The 21,430-nt window shown below is 45.3% G+C and overlaps 1 protein-coding gene across 3 annotated transcripts; it reads left to right on the top strand.

The window, feature by feature from the left end:
• The first annotated feature begins 1,614 nt into the window (after positions 1 to 1,614).
• LOC306787118 (uncharacterized protein) lies at positions 1,615 to 16,869 on the top strand. 3 transcript variants are annotated; one of them, XM_079282160.1, is made up of 7 exons: positions 1,615 to 1,796; positions 3,979 to 4,232; positions 4,362 to 4,608; positions 7,980 to 8,015; positions 8,695 to 8,889; positions 9,023 to 9,151; positions 15,627 to 16,869. In XM_079282160.1, the coding sequence occupies exons 1-7, from the start codon at positions 1,662 to 1,664 to the stop codon at positions 15,792 to 15,794; spliced, it is 1,164 nt and encodes a 387-aa protein (XP_079138286.1). In that variant the 5' UTR covers positions 1,615 to 1,661; the 3' UTR covers positions 15,795 to 16,869. The 3 variants fall into 3 exon arrangements, with proteins under 3 accessions (XP_079138286.1, XP_079138284.1, XP_079138285.1); XM_079282158.1 differs by having other exon boundaries at positions 9,023 to 9,199; XM_079282159.1 differs by lacking the exon at positions 7,980 to 8,015 and having other exon boundaries at positions 9,023 to 9,199.
• Positions 16,870 to 21,430: the final 4,561 nt, after the last annotated feature.

Below are 21,430 nucleotides of genomic sequence, written 5' to 3'. Positions count from 1 at the left end.
GCGTTTGCATACGAGGTATGACAATTATTGAAGTGGTCCAGCTGTGGTTCTTGTTCGTTGCCATTGTGAGTGATTTTCTTTTATGTTGACATTTTTACTTTAAGACACAAGATGTATTTGCGATTTCATACATTGTAAATGTTGTACAGAATCTAGTTACTATTTACGTGCAAGTCATTTCGCTTAAGAAGTCTCTTAGAGAGTTTTGACACAATAAGATAAAATATGTGTTGTAGATTATAATATGAAGTCAGTAATATAAAGCACACTTCAAAGTGTCACAGCCAAAGTATTTAACTGGAATAATATTGAACATGGAAAAATCATAGCCGGTCACATCTCACGTGTGTTCACTTTGACTTCTTTTACGTGTGTATCGCACATGGAATTATGGGTGACCATGTTGTAGAAACTAGATGTGTAAATAAAATCCATTGGCTTTGGAATGACGAAGTCGGCCCTGGTTGTTTGTTGCCTCGGAGCTCTGCTGTTCCTTTAACTGTTGAACACTGTCTTTTCCACTTTATTAGGTACACCTGTCTAGTTTTATTTAGACATTATTAAAGATCACGTAGAGAAGTGAAATACATGTGCAGGTGAGGTAGAAAAGCTCTGCACTTATTTTAAAAAACTAAAAGAGAATATCTATAAATACAAATAACTATGCAAAATAATGTTAGCGGTCCTAATGAATAAACCAACGTCTACCTCTTTGTCTTACAGTTGACCAGAATTAATATAACATATGGACCACAGTAACGCTGCTGAGACACAATGAGTGAGAGTCGATGGCAGGAGACAAAGACAAACGAAAATCATTTGGTATTTAATAGAACGTATAAGACATTCATCGACATCTGAGAAATCAATGAAGAAATGAAATGATTCCACTGTCTATAGGTGAACAAAGCAATACACAGAAATAGACTTCTTCTGGAAGGAAAATTCAGAAATTCCCTAAATTAGCCGAGCTATTCTCAATAGCTTTTTGGCCTTTTAGAAATAAATTACTTATGGATAAAAATAAATAAAACTAAATAAGATTTCAGAAAATGTTAGTTTTTTGTTAAATTTTTACTAAACTTTAACGAAAATATGAAGGGCACACTAATTGCTAGAACAAGTAAATATGATTTACTCAATGAAAAGATAAAAGAAAGTCTATGCTTGACCAAAATAACATACTAAAAATACTTCATTACAAGTAAAATTCTTGCAATGAAAATAAAGTAAAAGGATGTACTTCTTTATACATTATTATAAACATGTCATATTGATGATGGGTGGTTTGAATGCATACTTTTTTATTAGCTCATCACACGTTTTGTATGTAAAATCTGGATTCCTAAAGTTATTAGTAGGATAATAGCTGTCAGATAAATGTGAAAGTGCGATATGTCTCTCTGAATTGATGTAAAGTACATGTATAAAGTAGCATAAAATGAAACAATATCTCATCCATATTTCTAAAACACTTTCGGGGATAGCCTGTGCGTTCACTCCAGTCCAGTAGGCGACAGTAATGCTCCGCGTGCTTCGATATGCCCGACGCCAAAACGCTCATTTCACAGAAGAAATATTTTTCTTTTCGGAAGAAGATCCCGACAAAGCGGCCCTATTTCTTTTCACCCAGAAAAAGTCGAATAATCCAAAAACCGACGATGTACGCCAGGACTAATACCGGCAGCACACATGGAGACTTTCAGGACAGAAACGGAGTGAATTACGTGACATCGACAGAGTCTTTCGGCCACTGCTCTCAATTGTTCTGGAAAAAGGATCCCAACGACTCCGGAGTAAGAAAGCCAGCTGCCACCACCGTTAGCTAGCGACCCCAGCCAACAAATAGCGTTATCAAACGGCTAATGGAGTAATATTTAACCAACGAAGCACCATGCAGTGCCTCTTTTGCACCGAGCGTCTGTAATCCAGTTTAGCATCACTGAGTGCTGCAAGCTGTGCTACAGAACCGCTTCGTTAGCTATCTGCTAACGCACCAATCGTCATGCCGAGTGGCTCACGGCCTAGTTGTGACTCCTAGCTGCCGAGCTAAGTGGCTAGTAATTATTAGCTCCTGCATACTGTATATTCCACACCTCCCCATGAATGGTTTTGGTGAAATTGGACGTGTTTGCTCCGCACTGTGTCGCTGCTGTGTTGTTGACGCCGAAGGGTTAGAGAGGGGGTGAAGCATGTTATTGTAGCCGAGCATCACCGAGCTAATGCTAACATCAGACAACACTGACTGCCTGAGCCAAACACATCGCGGCTAGCTAACACCGGAGCCCGTGCTGCAAAACAAAGCTATCTTTTTTTTTCGGTAGCACCTTGTATAGAAACTGCGCTCCGAAAAGGTCTGCTCCGACATTTGCGAACCGCAGAAGGGTTTATTTGAGCAGCTGTGTCCGTGTGTGTGCATGAGGCCCCGCAATATTGTCAGCGAACAGCGCAAAGTAAACACAACCGGGCTGTCCCACAGGAAACAGGAGCGGAAGACGCCCCGCGGAGGACTTTGAAAGACCTCTCTGTGGTGCCAGACTGTGCGGTTCATTCATGGTAGCCCACAGCCGAAAGATTATCTGCACCGGCGTACACAGGCACCCACACACTCATTTATATGTTCAACATTTTCTGTTGAATGTCCCACTGCTTAGTTTAGTCCCAGAGCTCTTGTTATCGTTCAGGGGAGCTGGCAGCACTTTCCAGGTGTCACTCACCTTGCTGTATTTTCGCTCTCAAACTACGTGTATTCAAACGCAGCATCGTCAAAATGATGATTTAACACCATCCACTGTCTGTGTGTGTCTGTGTGTGTGGGGTCCTATAGGGCACACACACTAGCTCTCAGTTAACTGTTGTTTGCACAGTGTCTCTCATCTCGGCCATTTAACTGTGAACTCTCTGGACCTCTGTGGCCAAGAGATCTCATCACATTGTGTTTTTCTTGTGTTTCAGTATTTGTGGTGTGTTTCTACATGCTGTGTGCACTCAGTGGCCACTTTATTAGTGATTGATGCTGTTCAAGAGGTGTTATTCAACTACATGTTTGATATTGAGGTCTGCTGTGGTGTTGAACTGGATGCATCACATTGAGAGGCGTTTCTAATGGAGTGATGCAGGAACAGTGTATTTAGTTGGCCGACCCCGGCGGTGACTTCCCCACGTCAACAAGCCAATGGGATTTCTCTGTTTTGGATTATTGTTATTATTATTGTTGGATTATTCTCTGTTTTGTTCGGCAAGATAATCTTCTGAAAGGAGCACCGCTTTAGTGATTTTTAAAGCGCGAGAGGTAATCGGCAGAAGTCAAAGTTGTGGCTGTAAATGAACTATGCCACGGTCACATGACTTCACGTCAACACAGCTAAACTAAAGGACAAATTTTTCTCGCGATAATCTCTCAAACCTTTAACTGCGGACCTTATTTCATGCACCTAAACCAAAATCTATTGACAAAAACCCCCAAATACCAGTTGTTGTTTTTTACTCATCCCTGCCACGCTCGAATGGAAGACCATTAGAAATGCATGTACACATAATGCAGTCCGGTACTACACCAGTCACTTGCATACAGTTTGATTAACAGCTCTCTGAAAGTTTGGACAAAACCTGGCCGCTACAATAGACTTTGCTGTGACAGAGCTGCTGTGTTGGATCGCATTAGATTGTCTGTGCAGGTGGACCTTAATGATAAAGTCAGCCGCTTTTGGTTTTCTGTTTTAGGCCCATGCAGATCTTTAACATGGGCAGAGTTGCTGTCCGTGGTGCTGAGCTGCCTCTCTTCAGAGCTTCACACTTTTCCTGACATGCGTCCTGTGGCTGGCCGGTGTAAAGCCATATTTTATGTTGTAGTTGAAATTTGAAGTTGACTGCCCTTATGCTGTAAATTGTTTCAAATGTTTCTTTGCATTCTTACAAAATATCACAGTGAAATGATCAGCCATAAAAAGTTTGAATGGGTTCCTCTCTCTGCGACAGCCGAGCTCGACCATCAGCTGGTGCGACCAGCTCCCCACGTCCGCGGCGGCCCTCTCCAGCTCAAGTCTCTCCTCAGCGTCCCTCTCCAGCTCCAGCCTCTCCTTGGAGTCCCGAGCGCCGCCGGCAGCCGCAACGACGCCGGTTGACATGGACTCTGACGAGAGGCCGTACATCTGCGACCTGTGCACCTGCGCCTACAAGCACGCCAGCTCCCTGCTCAACCACAAGCTCACCCACAAGATCGGAGACTTCAGGTAGGGACCCCAGACTCCTTCATGGTTTCCCTGCATCCCAGGCAATCAAGATGCTCAAATGTTGCCGAATAAGAGCTCCTAACCGTCTCGTTTCTAACCATTTTGTCTCCAAAAAAAACAAACGCGTAGGTGCGACTTTTGCAGCAAGCCCTACACTAACTACATGTCCCTGCGCAACCACATGCGAATCCACGGGCAGAAGCGCTATATGTGTGACCTGTGCGGGAAGGCCTTCCGCCTGGCCCGGTACCTCCGCAACCACCAGAGGATCCACGACGATGGGCCCAACCGCTTCGACTGTCCCTCGTGCTGCAAGAGCTACAGGACCATGCTGGAGCTGGCCCAGCACCGCTGCACAGCTGCCTCGACCAACCAGGTGGGTTCACCGTGAGACGGTGATGATGATGATGCCTGGGCTGCTGTGTGTTGGGTCGCATTGGTATTGTTCGTGTAACAATTCTGTGAGAGCTTTTATGTTTTATACTTGCATGACATGTATAAATTTAGGATGTTTTGCTACATAAACGATCAGGTTTATGAATCGCAGTTCCTCGCTGAGGAGATAAGCTAAATCTTTGCTCATAGCAGTACCCGTTGTTTTCCTTTGCTTTTATTTAAAAGCAGCTTAATCTCAACTAATTTAGGAAATTATTAATTTAATATGAAAATACATGAACCAGATAAGTTAACCAGATAATGATTCTTAAGTTCTGTTCTTATTCGTTGTTGCCACTGTGAGTCATTTTTTTATTTTTTGTGTGTGTATGTTTTGTGTCACGTAGTACGTGGCAGAAATCCAATTTTTTTTTCGAGGTTTTGACAAGGTAGACTTGTCAGAGATACGCAATGCGGATAAAGGCGTCGCCCAATCACCTTGTGCGGAACGGACATATTCAAAATATGCCCTGTAGTGTAGCCGGGGATTATAGAGCAACAATGCAGGGGCTCCTCAGTTCAAACCGTGACGGCAAACTTTATTACTCCTTTTTAATAACCTGACAAAGGCAGCGCAGACCAGCCGCTTGTACCTTTCACAATAAAAGCCCTAGACGTGTACACTGCGTAACTGTTTACCAGAGAGAACTCAGAGCATTTTGTTGAAAGTAAATAAAATAGCTTCCAGTAGTTTAGTCTATTCAGCAGTTTACTTCAGACAGACGCTGCTCTGGTCAATAGGTCAATAAGTTGAAATTATTGATCTGATGTGAATGAAAGTTTAACTGGAGAATAATACTCCTGAACTTCCCGTGATGAGATCCGCTGAAGAGAAGACGTCACTCCGCTGGAGGAGTTGGAACTACAGATTCCCTCCTGATTGTGTAGTGGTGTTACAGAGTGATGCTTCTTCCCTCAAAATGATTAGTAACTGATTTGAAATCAAAAATCGACCATCAGATGTCATGGGGGTACTGCAGTCTCCTTCTCAGGAAGCAGAGCACTACAGCGGCAGCATTTCAAACTCTAAAGGAGTTTGAAATGCTGAAAGAGACGGGCACTAAAAGCGAAGGGTTTCAGACAGAGGGTGAGTACAGGTACGGGGTGGCGTTAAAAACATGCTCCGATAATCACAGTGACCGGCTCGTCGCTCCCAACTCACAGTCCTGCTTATAACGGAGCTAGCTGCTAATGTAACGGAGGTTGCATTGGCTTGTCATTATGATCGAATTATATGATATATATGTATTATTATTTTTTTTTGTGTAGTTGTTTAGAAGGAGAACACGAATGACCTAAAGCTGATATTTAGTTAAAAATACAATAATGTATTTCCTAATCATTAAAATTGTTGTTTTTTTTGCCACGAGATGTTAAAATAATAAAATACAATTTTTATTTTAGATTTTTTTACTTGTCCCAATCCCAGATTTTCTGTTATTTTATCCATTTATTTTTAATAGGTCTACATTTGAACTTTCGGACGAGTGAGTTTGGCTTAAAAAAAGCTCAATGTCAAGCCCAAGGTGACTTCAACGACTGTCCCTTTTTCCAGACTCTGTACATGTATCCTGCGTGTTAAATAACATGTATGTTATTTAACACATAGGATACATGTTAAATAACATGTATTTCATCAAAGGATAAAAGAACTCGACTCCTCAGTGGGGGGGACAACCAAACTGAAACGTAACGTTGTTCAACTGTGACGCAGCACTGTTTGTCCACCAACAGCACCACCTTTACCACTCGATTCAACATTTCACATTATTAATGATTCTGTGGCTGGCGTGGTTAAACTGGAGGTGCTCCACAGATTGTGTGTGTGTGTGTGTGTGTGCGTGTGCGTGTGTGTGCATGCAACACATTGTAGCACATTCCTCCTGACCCTCTGTCCTCTCTCCTGCGGTGGAGTCAGGGTTAAACCAGGGTTAGGCTAAGTTTAGGGAAAGAGTCAGGCTTTAGAGGTCAGGGAAGCAACACAATTCCTCACAAGTATAGTAATCCAAACTTATGTGTGTGTGTGTGTGTGTGTGTGTGTGTGGGGTTGGTCAATAAGAACCGGTTCAACTGCCCGTCCTGCGTTAAGAGCTACCGAACCATGCTGGACCTGGCCCAGCACCGGTGCAGCGCCGCGGCCAAAAACCAGGTTGGTGTGAGCATGTGTGTGTTTGTTGTTGTTTGTGTGTGTGTGTGAGAGAGAGGCAGAGTCAGCAGAATGAACTGTAGCTGCGAGTAAGGGCCAACTGGTACAGTAGAGTTTTAGACGTGACGGTCAGGAAGAAGATCCTTCTCTGATCAGAACGCCTCAAAAAGCTTTTTGAACAGAAGATGTCTGCGGGTGTTTGCCTTTGGTCTGTCATCTGTCTCAGTGCTACTGAAGAGAAACGCCCTTTTGATAAATCCAACCAATCAGTAACTAATACTCAACAAAATGCACAGACAATGGCAGAAAATAGTGTCTATCTTCTCTGCTCTCATAGACGACCTCCGACCTGCCTTTAACATGTTAAAGAAGCCGTTGCCACTGATGACAAGCAAAGGCCAAGAATTTGTTGTCAGTGCCACGCCCTGCGATGTGAGACGAGATCCACAGTAAAATGACATCCCATAGTTCAGTCGGAGCTAATATGAGACAATATTTCCTGTCTTTTCAATTTAACCCAAAGTGTTTTAAAACTACTTTCTGCTTCAACTAAAGTTGCGTAAAATGCCGTTGATGAACTTTCTTTCACTCTTAAGTCACTGATGGGGAATCTTTGCTCTGTAAAATGTAAAAACGGCTGATACAGATGACCAACTACCAAGATGAGACCGCAAACAAAAAACTGAATTTTCCCCCTACACCTAATGTAGATAATATATTAGACGTCTTCTGCAGCTGTGACTCTTCAGGCAGAAGTTAAAGACGTCACACTCACTACAGTTGTCAGAGTTGGAGGACAAGTTGACAGGGCAAGGATACGAGCATGCTTACAGAGGACAGGCGCAGATTTAGACTTGTTGTTTTGAAGTGGAAGTGTATGAAGTCCTTATCAATAGGCAGTGTATTACCAACAATAGATGTCCGTAGCCACGCCCCCAGTTTGGAGAAACAGACAGGAGTACCAGCATGGGGGGGGGGGGGGCAAAACAGCAAAACAAATTTGGGACACCTGAAAGTAATTCTGTTGAAGTGTATATTCAGAATATTTTCACCTCTTCACCTTGCCCTCACAGACAGCAGTTTCCGACGGGGAGCTGAAGCAGTCACCTGTGCTCTCTCCAAAGCCACCAGACTCCATTGACAAAAACTGTCCTTTTATCTTGCAGGACACAGGAGTTGCTGGTCGACCGCTGCATCGATCGGTTAGTTTGCTTGTGTTAATAGTGTGACTTTGTTTAACTAGAAATAACCAATGGAGTCTTTGCGTGAGCGTAGATAACTTCTTCAGTTCCCCGTCGCAAGCATAGACTGTACAGCTGTCTGATGCCAACGTAAACCGGCAACAACATTTCAAATGTGGCATGCAATTGATTTCAAATCAATCAACTAATCTCAAGTTGGTTTTGCCGCTGCCCTCGTCACCAGCAGTACATTGCTTTGCTCCTGTGCTGGTACTCTGCTTCTCTTATCTGCTGTAGACAACACACTGACTGGATCATCACCCAGTACAAACCCACTTCAAAACACCTCAACTGTCCCTTTAATGTTGGAGTTGACAGTCTGTATAGTTCTAAATTTGCAGTCTGGGTAGAATTGATGTTTGTTCGAGTGCGTGTTTGTGTGTGCATGTGCGTACTACCTTACCACCCCATCACTCATATTACTAGTTTTACTAAGAGGAAGTGAAAGGTGCCGAGTCCCTCAGACAGAATTTAAATGCATAAACTTGAGACATTTCCGCTGAACTGCACGAGAGTTATCCCATCTGTCCATCTCCTCCGCTCGCCATCTTCTCCGTGCGTTGCCGGCATGCATCTGTCACCAGTTATGCGCACAAAGACTCAAATGATTTACAGGATGTCTCTTCCTCCTCCCATCCAGTCCGGCAGTCGTCGTTACGCTGCCAACTCTCGCCGTCAGCAGCAACAGCAGCAACAGCAGAACAGCGCCAACTCCATGATGCAACCGCCGCACGGAGGACACGGCCAGCAGGAACCTCTACCCTCCCACTGCGTCTCCCCCATGTCCCAGGGAGGGCCGGGCGTGTCCAGCCAGTCTGTGCCTGACCCCCACCAGGTAGGGCGGAGAAAGTCCCGTTCAAGTTTCGGGGCGCCAGACGCCGTGGAGGGGGAAACCGTTCAGTGTTTTGACAGGAGCAGTTGCCGGCAATGCGCTGACAGCTCTCTCTCCGTCTTTTGTCTCCCGGCAGGGCCGTCCCAGCTCGGTGTCCTCCCAGAGCAGCCAGCAGAGCATGAGGAGCTCGTCCTCCAATAAACACATCTCCTCCAGTGCCACCCCGTCCTCCTCATACTCCCTGCTCCAGCCCCTGGTGCCTGAGGTAAAGGAGCTGAGCTCGGGATACACTAGGCTGAGCGCCAACCCCATGGTAGGAGAGAGCCGCCGCCTCACCCCCCGCCGTCCGCTGCCTAGCTGCCTCCTCCCTGTCTGGCTACTAACACCGGGAGAGAGGGACTAATACTTTTTAACTTTAGTGTCCACCGGGAGCCTCTGCTCTCAGCTCACGTCCTCCCTCCTCTTAGGACAGGATGGACAGCTGTTTGCAGCAGAGATGCCCGGTGGACACAGTCTTAGCAGTCTCCTTAAAGTTGGCTTTTAGTCTGTTGCTTTTCTTTTCTAACATATTTTGGGGCACCGATGGAAACGGGTTTCTACTCACTGAAAGAAATTTGCAGAGACTATTCAAATGTCCCGTCAGCACGACTTCCCCGCGCCAAGTTGTCCCCGTTAAAGTCAGGAGCAGGGTGTATCTTACCATTTATATTTCAACATTAATATTAGATTTGAATTTATGACCTCGTAGAAAAATCATCACACCCGCGGTTGGATAGATTTGCTCGTGCAACCCTTTTTTGTATTTATTTATTTTTTGTCTGCGATACTAAAACGATATCTCAGACATTAAAGACTGGTCTCAGGCCAGTCTTAATTTTGCTATAATGCGTCCTTTAACAAGTCCTGAACCCCAGAAAAGAGTCAGCATCTTTGCACTTCCGGTTCCCTCGTCTCAAAGTCAATGTCACACGTTAAATAAAGTATTTAACATGTGTATATTTTTTCAATACATGCATAAAATAACGTTGTGATTTATCAAACGTATATACCGCATCTGGGGTATGATCCTTTTTTGTGCCACGTTTTTCAGGCAGTTTTTGGACGCCCATAAAAGTATATATTCTTAACTTTTCAGCGCCAGAATCGCACCGCTTGTCAATGTCACAATTGACCGAGTCAGCCAATTAAATGAGCAAGAGTAGATGTGGTTGGAACGGACGTTGATATTAGCGATAGGTAATTACGATGAACTATATCATGTCCCTCTCCTCATTCAACAGCAGAGCAACCGCTCCATCTCTGCATTGAATCATTTTTTCCCTCGAAGTTTACATTTGATCGCTTGGTTGCACACGCACCCCCGCTCTGTTTTGCCTGACTCGTTTCGCCACGGCGCGTTCATAAAGGCACCGCTCTGCTCTCCGGTTGCGTCTCGGTGTGATCGGCCCCTCAGAGTTTCACCCACATCCCCTCTAACCAGGATATCTCTTCCAGGATATTTCAAATGCTCGCTCGCGCTTCAGCTGCCATTTCCTGGCGAGTGCCTCATCGGTGCTGTTCATGTGCAACTCTCAACACAGATGAGGAGGAAGGGAGCTGGCTCAAGTATAGTTTATTTATAAAGGGACAAAAGTTGACCAATGTTCTAGTGGTAAGTGAGTTGCTAGATTTATTAGCCCAACGTGTTATTTTACATACGTGTAAAAAGCAACAGACTGAAACCCGCTTCACTCTTTCTTCACCTCGGGCTCTGAACTTGGCTGTAGGAAGCTACTAACTTGGGGGCTGTGCTGCTAACTTAGTCCCGCCTTTTGACTCTTTGACGCCAATCGCTCACTCGACTCGGTCTTGCACATGTTGAAGCTGAAGCTGCACGAGTGTATCATATACTGGTAAAACTAAAACTGGTTTTTTTTTAATGCCTGTTTTATCGGTCAACAGGCATCAAGTTTATTGTAACAATTGAATAACCTCAAATCTTCATGTTGGGAGTCTGCAGGTCCAAAGCAGGTTTTATACGCTGGTGAATGGAACAGGTCTTTACCAGAGTTCAGTGTTCTGGTGGTTCACCTCCACAATCTGATGCAAAGTCCCAATCTGGATCTATTTAATGTTGCAATATAAAACCCCAACTAGAATATATGCTAATGATCTCATGTGGACTTCCTCTGTAACAATGCAATATGTTCACACAAAGAAAACATTTTTCCACTTAAAAAACTGAATATATAAATATATATTTGTGTGTGTGTGTGTGTGTGTGTGTGTGTGTGGGGATATGGATGGATGTATGGATATGTGTATGGATATATATGTATATATATATATATATGTATGTATATATATGTGTGTGTGTGTGTGTGTGTATATATATATATATGTGTATATATATATATATATACACACATACATATATATATGTGTGTGTGTATATATATATATATATACACACATACATATATATATGTGTGTGTGTGTGTGTGTGTGTGTGTGTGTATATATGTGTGTGTATATATATATATGATCAGCCAAAAATCACAACTAGTTCTTAAAAGACTTAAAGATTAATAGCAAAACTTACAGAGATCTAAAAAAAACATTGAACAGGAATTTGACGCCTCAGTTAATATTGTAACATAATTCTATGACAGTTATTGTATCTTGATTCATTCAATGACAAGAACAGACCTGCAGACATCCTGTGAAGTCCACAAGAATGATTTGAATCCTTAAAGAAATGTTGCTCAGACGTGTGCAGCTCAGCTCTCCATCTTCTGTCTCCATCTCTACGCTTCGCCTTCCCCGTGTTGTCTGGCTCTATGCTACACCTTCGTGTTGTCTGGCTCTACGCTTCACCTTCCCCGTGTTGTCTGGCTCTACGCTTCACCTTCGTGTTGTCTGGCTCTACGCTTCACCTTCTCCGTGTTGTCTGGCTCTATGCTACACCTTCGTGTTGTCTGGCTCTACGCTTCACCTTCCCCGTGTTGTCTGGCTCTACGCTTCACCTTCGTGTTGTCTGGCTCTACGCTTCACCTTCCCCGTGTTGTCTGGCTCTACGCTTCACCTTCCCCGTGTTGTCTGGCTCTACGCTTCACCTTCTCCGTGTTGTCTGGCTCTACGCTTCACCTTCTCCGTGTTGTCTGGCTCTACGCTACACCTTGTCCGTGTTGTCTGGCTCTACGCTTCACCTTCCCCGTGTTGTCTGGCTCTACGCTTCACCTTCTCCGTGTTGTCTGGCTCTACGCTTCACCTTCTCCGTGTTGTCTGGCTCTACGCTTCACCTTCCCCGTGTTGTCTGGCTCTACGCTTCACCTTCTCCGTGTTGTCTGGCTCTACGCTTCACCTTCTCCGTGTTGTCTGGCTCTACGCTACACCTTCCCCGTGTTGTCTGGCTCTACGCTTCACCTTCCCCGTGTTGTCTGGCTCTACGCTTCACCTTCTCCGTGTTGTCTGGCTCTACGCTTCACCTTCTCCGTGTTGTCTGGCTCTACGCTTCACCTTCTCCGTGTTGTCTGGCTCTACGCTTCACCTTCCCCGTGTTGTCTGGCTCTACGCTTCACCTTCTCCGTGTTGTCTGGCTCTACGCTTCACCTTCTCCGTGTTGTCTGGCTCTACGCTTCACCTTCTCCGTGTTGTCTGGCTCTACGCTTCACCTTCCCTGTGTTGTCTGGCTCTATGCTACACCTTCTCCGTGTTGTCTGGCTCTATGCTACACCTTCTCCGTGTTGTCTGGCTCTACGCTTCACCTTCTCCGTGTTGTCTGGCTCTACGCTTCACCTTCTCCGTGTTGTCTGGCTCTACGCTTCACCTTCCCCGTGTTGTCTGGCTCTACGCTTCACCTTCTCCGTGTTGTCTGGCTCTACGCTTCACCTTCTCCGTGTTGTCTGGCTCTACGCTTCGCCTTCCCCGTGTTGTCTGGCTCTACGCTTCGCCTTCCCCGTGTTGTCTGGCTCTATGCTACACCTTCGTGTTGTCTGGCTCTACGCTTCACCTTCCCCGTGTTGTCTGGCTCTACGCTTCACCTTCTCCGTGTTGTCTGGCTCTACGCTACACCTTCCCCGTGTTGTCTGGCTCTACGCTACACCTTCCCTGTGTTGTCTGGCTCTACGCTTCACCTTCCCCGTGTTGTCTGGCTCTACGCTTCACCTTCCCCGTGTTGTCTGGCTCTACGCTACACCTTCCCCGTGTTGTCTGGCTCTACGCTTCACCTTCCCCGTGTTGTCTGGCTCTACGCTTCACCTTCCCCGTGTTGTCTGGCTCTACGCTACACCTTCCCCGTGTTGTCTGGCTCTACGCTTCACCTTCCCCGTGTTGTCTGGCTCTACGCTTCACCTTCCCCGTGTTGTCTGGCTCTACGCTACACCTTCCCCGTGTTGTCTGGCTCTACGCTTCACCTTTGTGTTGTCTGGCTCTATGCTACACCTTCGTGTTGTCTGGCTCTACGCTACACCTTCGTGTTGTCTGGCTCTACGCTTCACCTTCCCCGTGTTGTCTGGCTCTACGCTACACCTTTGTGTTGTCTGGCTCTATGCTACACCTTTGTGTTGTCTGGCTCTACGCTACACCTTCGTGTTGTCTGGCTCTACGCTACACCTTCGTGTTGTCTGGCTCTACGCTTCACCTTCCCCGTGTTGTCTAGCTCTACGCTACACCTTTGTGTTGTCTGGCTCTATGCTACACCTTCGTGTTGTCTGGCTCTACGCTACACCTTCGTGTTGTCTGGCTCTACGCTTCACCTTCCCCGTGTTGTCTGGCTCTACGCTACACCTTTGTGTTGTCTGGCTCTACGCTACACCTTTGTGTTGTCTGGCTCTATGCTACACCTTTGTGTTGTCTGGCTCTATGCTACACCTTCGTGTTGTCTGGCTCTACGCTTCACCTTCGTGTTGTCTGGCTCTACGCTACACCTTTGTGTTGTCTGGCTCTACGCTTCACCTTCGTGTTGTCTGGCTCTACGCTTCACCTTCGTGTTGTCTGGCTCTACGCTTCACCTTCCCCGTGTTGTCTGGCTCTACGCTACACCTTCTCCGTGTTGTCTGGCTCTACGCTTCACCTTCCCTGTGTTGTCTGGCTCTATGCTACACCTTCTCCGTGTTGTCTGGCTCTACGCTACACCTTGTCCGTGTTGTCTGGCTCTACGCTACACCTTCTCCGTGTTGTCTGGCTCTACGCTTCACCTTCCCTGTGTTGTCTGGCTCTATGCTACACCTTCTCCGTGTTGTCTGGCTCTATGCTACACCTTCTCCGTGTTGTCTGGCTCTACGCTACACCTTGTCCGTGTTGTCTGGCTCTACGCTACACCTTCCCTGTGTTGTCTGGCTCTATGCTACACCTTCTCCGTGTTGTCTGGCTCTACGCTACACCTTGTCCGTGTTGTCTGGCTCTACGCTTCACCTTCCCTGTGTTGTCTGGCTCTATGCTACACCTTCTCCGTGTTGTCTGGCTCTATGCTACACCTTCTCCGTGTTGTCTGGCTCTACGCTACACCTTGTCCGTGTTGTCTGGCTCTACGCTACACCTTCCCTGTGTTGTCTGGCTCTATGCTACACCTTCTCCGTGTTGTCTGGCTCTACGCTACACCTTGTCCGTGTTGTCTGGCTCTACGCTACACCTTCTCCGTGTTGTCTGGCTCTACGCTTCACCTTCCCTGTGTTGTCTGGCTCTATGCTACACCTTCTCCGTGTTGTCTGGCTCTATGCTACACCTTCTCCGTGTTGTCTGGCTCTACGCTACACCTTCCCCGTGTTGTCTGGCTCTACGCTACACCTTCTCAGTGTTGTCTGGCTCTACGCTACACCTTCCCCGTGTTGTCTGTCTCTACGCTACACCTTCCCCGTGTTGTCTGGCTCTATGCTACACCTTCCCCGTGTTGTCTGGCTCTATGCTACACCTTCCCCGTGTTGTCTGGCTCTACGCTACACCTTCCCCGTGTTGTCTGGCTCTATGCTACACCTTCCCCGTGTTGTCTGGCTCTATGCTACACCTTCCCCGTGTTGTCTGGCTCTACGCTACACCTTCCCCGTGTTGTCTGGCTCTACGCTACACCTTGTCCGTGTTGTCTGGCTCTACGCTACACCTTCCCCGTGTTGTCTGGCTCTATGCTACACCTTCCCCGTGTTGTCTGGCTCTACGCTACACCTTCCCCGTGTTGTCTGGCTCTATGCTACACCTTCCCCGTGTTGTCTGGCTCTACGCTACACCTTGTCCGTGTTGTCTGGCTCTATGCTACACCTTCCCCGTGTTGTCTGGCTCTACGCTTCACCTTCCCCGTGTTGTCTGGCTCTACGCTTCACCTTCCCCGTGTTGTCTGGCTCTACGCTACACCTTCCCCGTGTTGTCTGGCTCTACGCTACACCTTCCCCGTGTTGTCTGGCTCTACGCTACACCTTCCCCGTGTTGTCTGGCTCTATGCTACACCTTCCCCGTGTTGTCTGGCTCTATGCTACACCTTCTCCGTGTTGTCTGGCTCTACGCTACACCTTCGTATTGTCTGTCTCTACATCCATGTGTCTCAGTGTAGCACCTTCCTCTCTTCCTCCATCTGAACTCCGCCCTTGTGTATTGATTGTTGTTATGACTCTGAGAAGTCCCTCTGCTCTGCTGACATTGATATTTTACTCTTCTGCCCTCTCTTTACCCTCCACCCCCTTCTTTCTCTCCAACTCCACCTTTTCTCGACTGTCTCACACGGTTCTCTCCCTCTGGCTCTCTACCCGTTCTCCCCCCACCTCCCCCTGCAGCCGAAGCACCAGGACACTTTCTCTCTGGCCCCCCAGCGGCCCCTCACCACCATCAACCCCATCGGCCACTCCCTCCATCCGAACGGAGCGCCCACGCTCAAGCCTTCCCCCGTGCCACGCACCATCCAGGCCATGCCCTGGGAGCAGCGCTCCCTCTACAATCAATGAGACCCCCCCCCCCCCCCACACACACACCAGGAACCAGCCCCCCCCCCCCGTCGCGTCGAGCATCACACACCCTCCTCACCCCCCCCTCCCCACACCCAGCATTGAGGAGGGAGGACTTTGGACGCCCCTCCACTGCCTCGCCCCTCCTTTTGGAATGTTTGGGATGGGGGGGGGGCAACCCAACCTTTGAGAACTAGTTGAGATTGAATAACTGAGTAGTTAGGTTTAAAAAGAAAAAAAAAAATGTGTTGCCTTGACCCTCATGTATGATCTATTCCATGTACTGGATATAAGTTAAAATGTCTGTCCCCTCACTTAAGAATTTACCTCCCCGTCCTCCTCTCCCACTCTAGTTATGAAAATATCTATCCTTCCCATTATGAATAGTGTCGCCCCCCCAACCCTCCTTTTTGTTCCCCCCCCATGTGTTCAATGAAACAAAAAGCTATTTTCTATCCAGAGCGTGTTCCAAACCCTGAACTGAAGGGATTCCAGGGCGCCAAGTAAATGTGATCCGATATGTTTTTCTGAACATAAAACCCAACGTTTAAGTCAAATGAAGCTTCTAGAAGGAGAAGGGGGAATTGTTTTCTGTTGTTTTTTTAAGCGTACCCCCTTCAACGTGCTCCAGAATGAAGACTGTATATTGTGCGTTCAGGTGGCGCCCTGACAATTTCCCGAAAGCCGTTTCCGTCACAACTCTCGTCTCCGAGCATCAGCAGCAACGACCAGGACGCACACCAATGGTGACGGTTCGGCTCCCTAGTGTTACGTGAAAAGGACCTCAACATTATCGGAGGGGGGGGGGGGGGGGGGGTCTCTTATCTCTTACGTTCTCTTTAACACACAACTGAAAGCTCACTCGTTTGATTTTTGGTTCTAAACTTTCCTCCGACTGGTGACTTGTTGTAGTTTTAACGATCTGTCGAGTGGGGGGAAATAAATCGTCATCAGTACGACCCCCCCCCCCCCCTTGTTTTTTTTGTTTTTAACAAACTGTCGACATGTCTGTTCCTCTCACTTTAAAGCACTTTAAGACAAGTGCTGTATAATATTATTACTGTCTCTGACCCCCCCCCCCCCCCCCCCCCTTCACGGCCGCACCTGGAAGCGACAGTCTGCCAAAATGCAGTATGCCTGCAGCCCCCCCCCCCGCCCCCAGTGTCTCTTCCCCTCTAGAAAAATGTCACAAGCGTGTCACCGCTCCCGGGATGGATTTAGTTACCGCCCAAACCCGGGTTGTTTCAATAAACAGCCAATCACAGTTAACGCCCGAGTAAGCGCAAAGAAGATGGAAGTCAATATTTGTTTTTTGTTATTTTTGGTAAATGGTCAATTTTTGACACACAGTTTTAATCATGGTTCCGATATGTAGTTCTGTTACGTTTCTCTCGCTAACACGGTGTTCGTTTGAAATACCACAATTCTACTGACATTGTATTTTCTCTTTTTAAAGTCGTTTCTATTTTTATTCATGACATGTTTCCATTGTTGCTTTCTCTCTCCTTGTAAAGTGTCTTTGAGTATTTAGAAAAGTGCTATACAAATAAAATGTTTTATTATTATCACCACCAGCGCTGCTTTTCTTAGCAGATGAGACTGCTGCTTTTTTTTAATGAAATTCTTGATTATTTTTTTTATTTTGTTGCTGAGAACTAAACAGATGCATGTAGATATTTTTACATGGAAATTAGTTTTTATTTTGAGCTCAACTTGTTCGCTCCTGCTTTCAAGCTCATGGCCTGAAAGTGCGCCGAACAACGGAAAGGGGGGAGGAGGGGGGGGGGGAGAAAGCTCCGAAGTAAGTAAGTGGACCCTTGAGTGAAAACCGAGACGAACCTTATTTTATAGTTGTAACCACCGCCTCTGGCATGGCTTCTCTGTTGATTTGTAGTGTTTACAAACAGCCACCAGAGGGCGACGTCGTGAAACAGTATATTCTCTAGAAATAAGAGATTCGCAACCGTATTTATTTTGTTATTTTAAATTCGCTTCATTTTACCAGATAAGTCAATTGAGAACCAGTTCTAATTTACAATGACGTCCTGGCCAAAAAGGCAGCAACAGATGGCAAGTCATTACAAACCAAAAGCTAGAAACATCTCAATCTCATACAAGAATTACAACATAATATGAACAATAAAACCATTCGGACTTTACACCACCGATAAATCGTTACTTTCTCTGATGAGTCTCAGCTAAAGCCGCCGTTTATACCATTTATCATGTTAAGGAAATTATAAGAAAGTGTGTGTATATGTGTATGTATATATATGTGTGTGTGTGTATATATATATATATACATATACATACACGTGGTAATTCTTTGACTGGGTGCTTCAAACAGCGTTTCGTCTGGTGGTTAATAAACCTGTTTTTGGTCCCATCAGCTGACTAAACTGTATTAATACAGTCGGGATGTCTCACGAGATTTTAAACAGAAACTCTCTTCTCTCGCCCATAAACCGTCAGCAGGAAGAACCTTTCCTCATTCAAATAATATTCAGTCATAATGACAAATCAAGAGCGCAAACCGTCAGACGCATTCAACCTAATTCATTAAACTCGAAAAATGTTCTGCCAGTTTGTCTGGAGCCTCCTCGTGACTCGTTAATATACTGATGTGAAATATATTAGCAAACATTATTTTAAGGTTGACTGATCTAAGTAAGATCCACAACCGGGTGACTAAAATATCGACTACAAACTCCTGGGTTCTATAAAGTAGGATAGTGGAACTTTAGTCTCGTGCGTGACACGAGTTATTATTTCATGTGATCCACACTTCATGTTTCAGTTATTTTTATTTATATATGTATATATATTTGAAGTTAAATGAATTAAGTGATTTCATTTTTTTGACTTTAAATAAATGAATAAATAAAAACAATAAGTACTACTATAATTATTTTTATTATCATTACTTGACTACATTCACAGTCAATTACAATTACATGGCAATTGCTTTCCACTACGTGTCGTAAAGTCCACAGGTGTCCATTTAGTCCTATGATTTCAATACAGTCCATCAAAGTGCGTGCACGTGGCGGGAACGCGCATCATAATTGAGAAATGAACGAGCCGAAACCGCGCGCCCTTCATCGGATCGATTGAAGGTTCCGAAGTGTTCCGCCGCGCGAGACTCGGGCGCGGATCGCGGTGAATTAATATCCGCTTGCCGGCGCACGCGGCGTTTGTTCGGCAACGACGCCGGTTATCGATTACAAATCATTTGCCTTTTCGATGGCCGGGGCTCGTCTCGGGGCCTCTGCAGATCCGGACCCGGTGCTTCTAAACCTGGCGGCTTGTTGCGCTAACGCGCCGCAAACCGGCACGCGGAACGGGACTTGTGACTGATCATAATCGATATGCCTACCGCGTGCGTTAACGTAACAGCTGTGTCGGTGTGCTTGTTGGTCAAAACAAAAACACGATTTTCTTCACACGAGCTGCACCGAAAGGAGTTCATGGAAGGAAGTTATTTTAGAGGGAAAATGTATGTTTATTTGAATCATATTCATTTTGACGACATGTAGATAATGAAAAGGGAGAAATTAAAGCCGAGGGTGATTAAGTTACAATTAAGTTTATATGAATTATTGTCATAAGAATTACAAATTAATGAACTGGGTAGGTCTCAATAAAAATAACCTTGGAACACTTTTGCGGAACACTTTTGCTTCAAACTCAAAACACTTTTTGTATTTTTTACATTTTATCACGGTTAATAATTATTGTTGGGCCTCAGCAGGCCTCGTCCCAGCTGAAGGCCTCGTCCCAGCTGAAGGCCCCCCCCCACACACACACACACACACACACACACACACACGGAGCTGCAGTGGCTCGTCTCGGCCGGTTGGTGGTGGTCGTGGCTCAGACTTCAGGAGACGAGGAGCGCTCAGGCTGGATCATCTCCACATCGGCCAAATCCCAATGTCCCCCCTTACGGACTCACGGACTTTGACAAAAACAAGTAAATAGAATATATAAAATGACCTCTCATCTTGTGAGGAAAGAGCCTGAAGACTTTCAATTCAGGTACAAACAACCTGCATAACAAAACAAACAAAGTATAAAATAAATACCCACAATTCTACATCATATTTTTTGTCGTTTTCATGGTCACGTGATATGTTGCAGCAAAGCGCAGTCCCGTTCCCAGGACACCCCTCCTCTCCATTTTGTGTGCTTTGTGAGAGCAACACTAGTCTTCTCTCCTTCCGCCACATGAGGGATATCGGACTATTTATTATATTCCAGCTCGCGCTCGGTGCGTCCGATTCACAAATGGTTAAACTCCCTGAACTGGTGTGTGTGTGTGTGTGTGTGTGTGTGTGTGTGTGTGTACGTGGGGGGGGGGGGGGTTTAATGAAAACATGCGGTGTGATTGGGATCCAGTAACTGCACGGTGGGGGTGATTCGAACTCTCCGCAGACAGCTGACGGTTAATTCATTGTTATCTGGTCAGGTTGGAGCTTCATTTTCACTTAGCTGGTATTGTGTCTCGCGAGTGTGTTTAATAATTAGAATACACGTGTAGCTTTTGTTTCACATGTACTTGTACCTTTACAAGAGTATTTACTTCAACTCCAACAGAAGTCAGAGGCAAACGTTGTACTTTTTATTGCACTGTTTATTTTAAGTATATTTAGTTTAATTTGAGTTACTCGTTCGTTCATGGATCCAGATAAATAAAACAAAATACAATCAATAAATAAGGGTTTTTTTTATCTCATGGGAAAATTCACAGGCTAAATAACAAAGAGACCCATCTTTACCAAGTGCAACATTGAAGCGATGAACACATAAATGCATCAATAATTGTAATCCGATGACATTATTCTAAATTTCAGCATCTTTATTTCCTTTTTCAATGCTGCTACTTTTGTTTTGAATGCATGACTTTTACTTGTAACCGAGTAGTTCTGCGCACTAAGCTGCTACTTCTAATCAACTAATAGACCGAAGTACTAATTGTGGATACAAAGCTGGAACTTTTAGTTTTTGCTGCTAGTTTCTTCTTCTCCTCCTCTGGAGAAATGGTGCCTCTCTCTGGATCACAGTGCTTCCACTAAAACAAAACATCATTCACAGCAACAGATGTATTCTCCAGCAGAAAAAAAGAAAACTCTTCAGTGCTCTGTAGTAAATATGAAAGTGATCGCGGTGGAAAGTACCTCGTACATTTACTCCAAAGTTTGTGGTACTTGTGCTTTAGTATTTCCATTACATACCACTTTATAGTCCTACTTCTATTCCACTATAGTTGGGAGAGGAATATTGCAATTATTACAGTCTGACCAGTAGTTACTTTGCACATTAAAATCTATGAAGCATTTATGAAATATGACATATTGTTTCAGATTAAACACTGAACCAAATAGTCTGCTAATTAAAATCAAGACACTCGGCTCAACTTTAACCTACTACAGTAAAATACTGTAGACACAAGTCATCCAGTAATGTGGTGGATGCAGAGCTCACAGGGGACAATCCTTTGCACTGAGTACTTTGAATTACATTTCAGTACATTCTGACAATACTACAATACTTTTCCCTTTCCAATGTAGGACTGATGTATTTCATTTTTACTTAATAGATCAGAATACTTTAGTTTCAGAAAATACATTCATACA

This window comes from Melanostigma gelatinosum (genome assembly GCF_949748355.1).
Source record: "Melanostigma gelatinosum genome assembly, chromosome: 13".
In the NCBI taxonomy this organism is placed as follows: domain Eukaryota; kingdom Metazoa; phylum Chordata; class Actinopteri; order Perciformes; family Zoarcidae; genus Melanostigma; species Melanostigma gelatinosum.
This window is presented reverse-complemented; position numbering and strand designations above follow the sequence as displayed.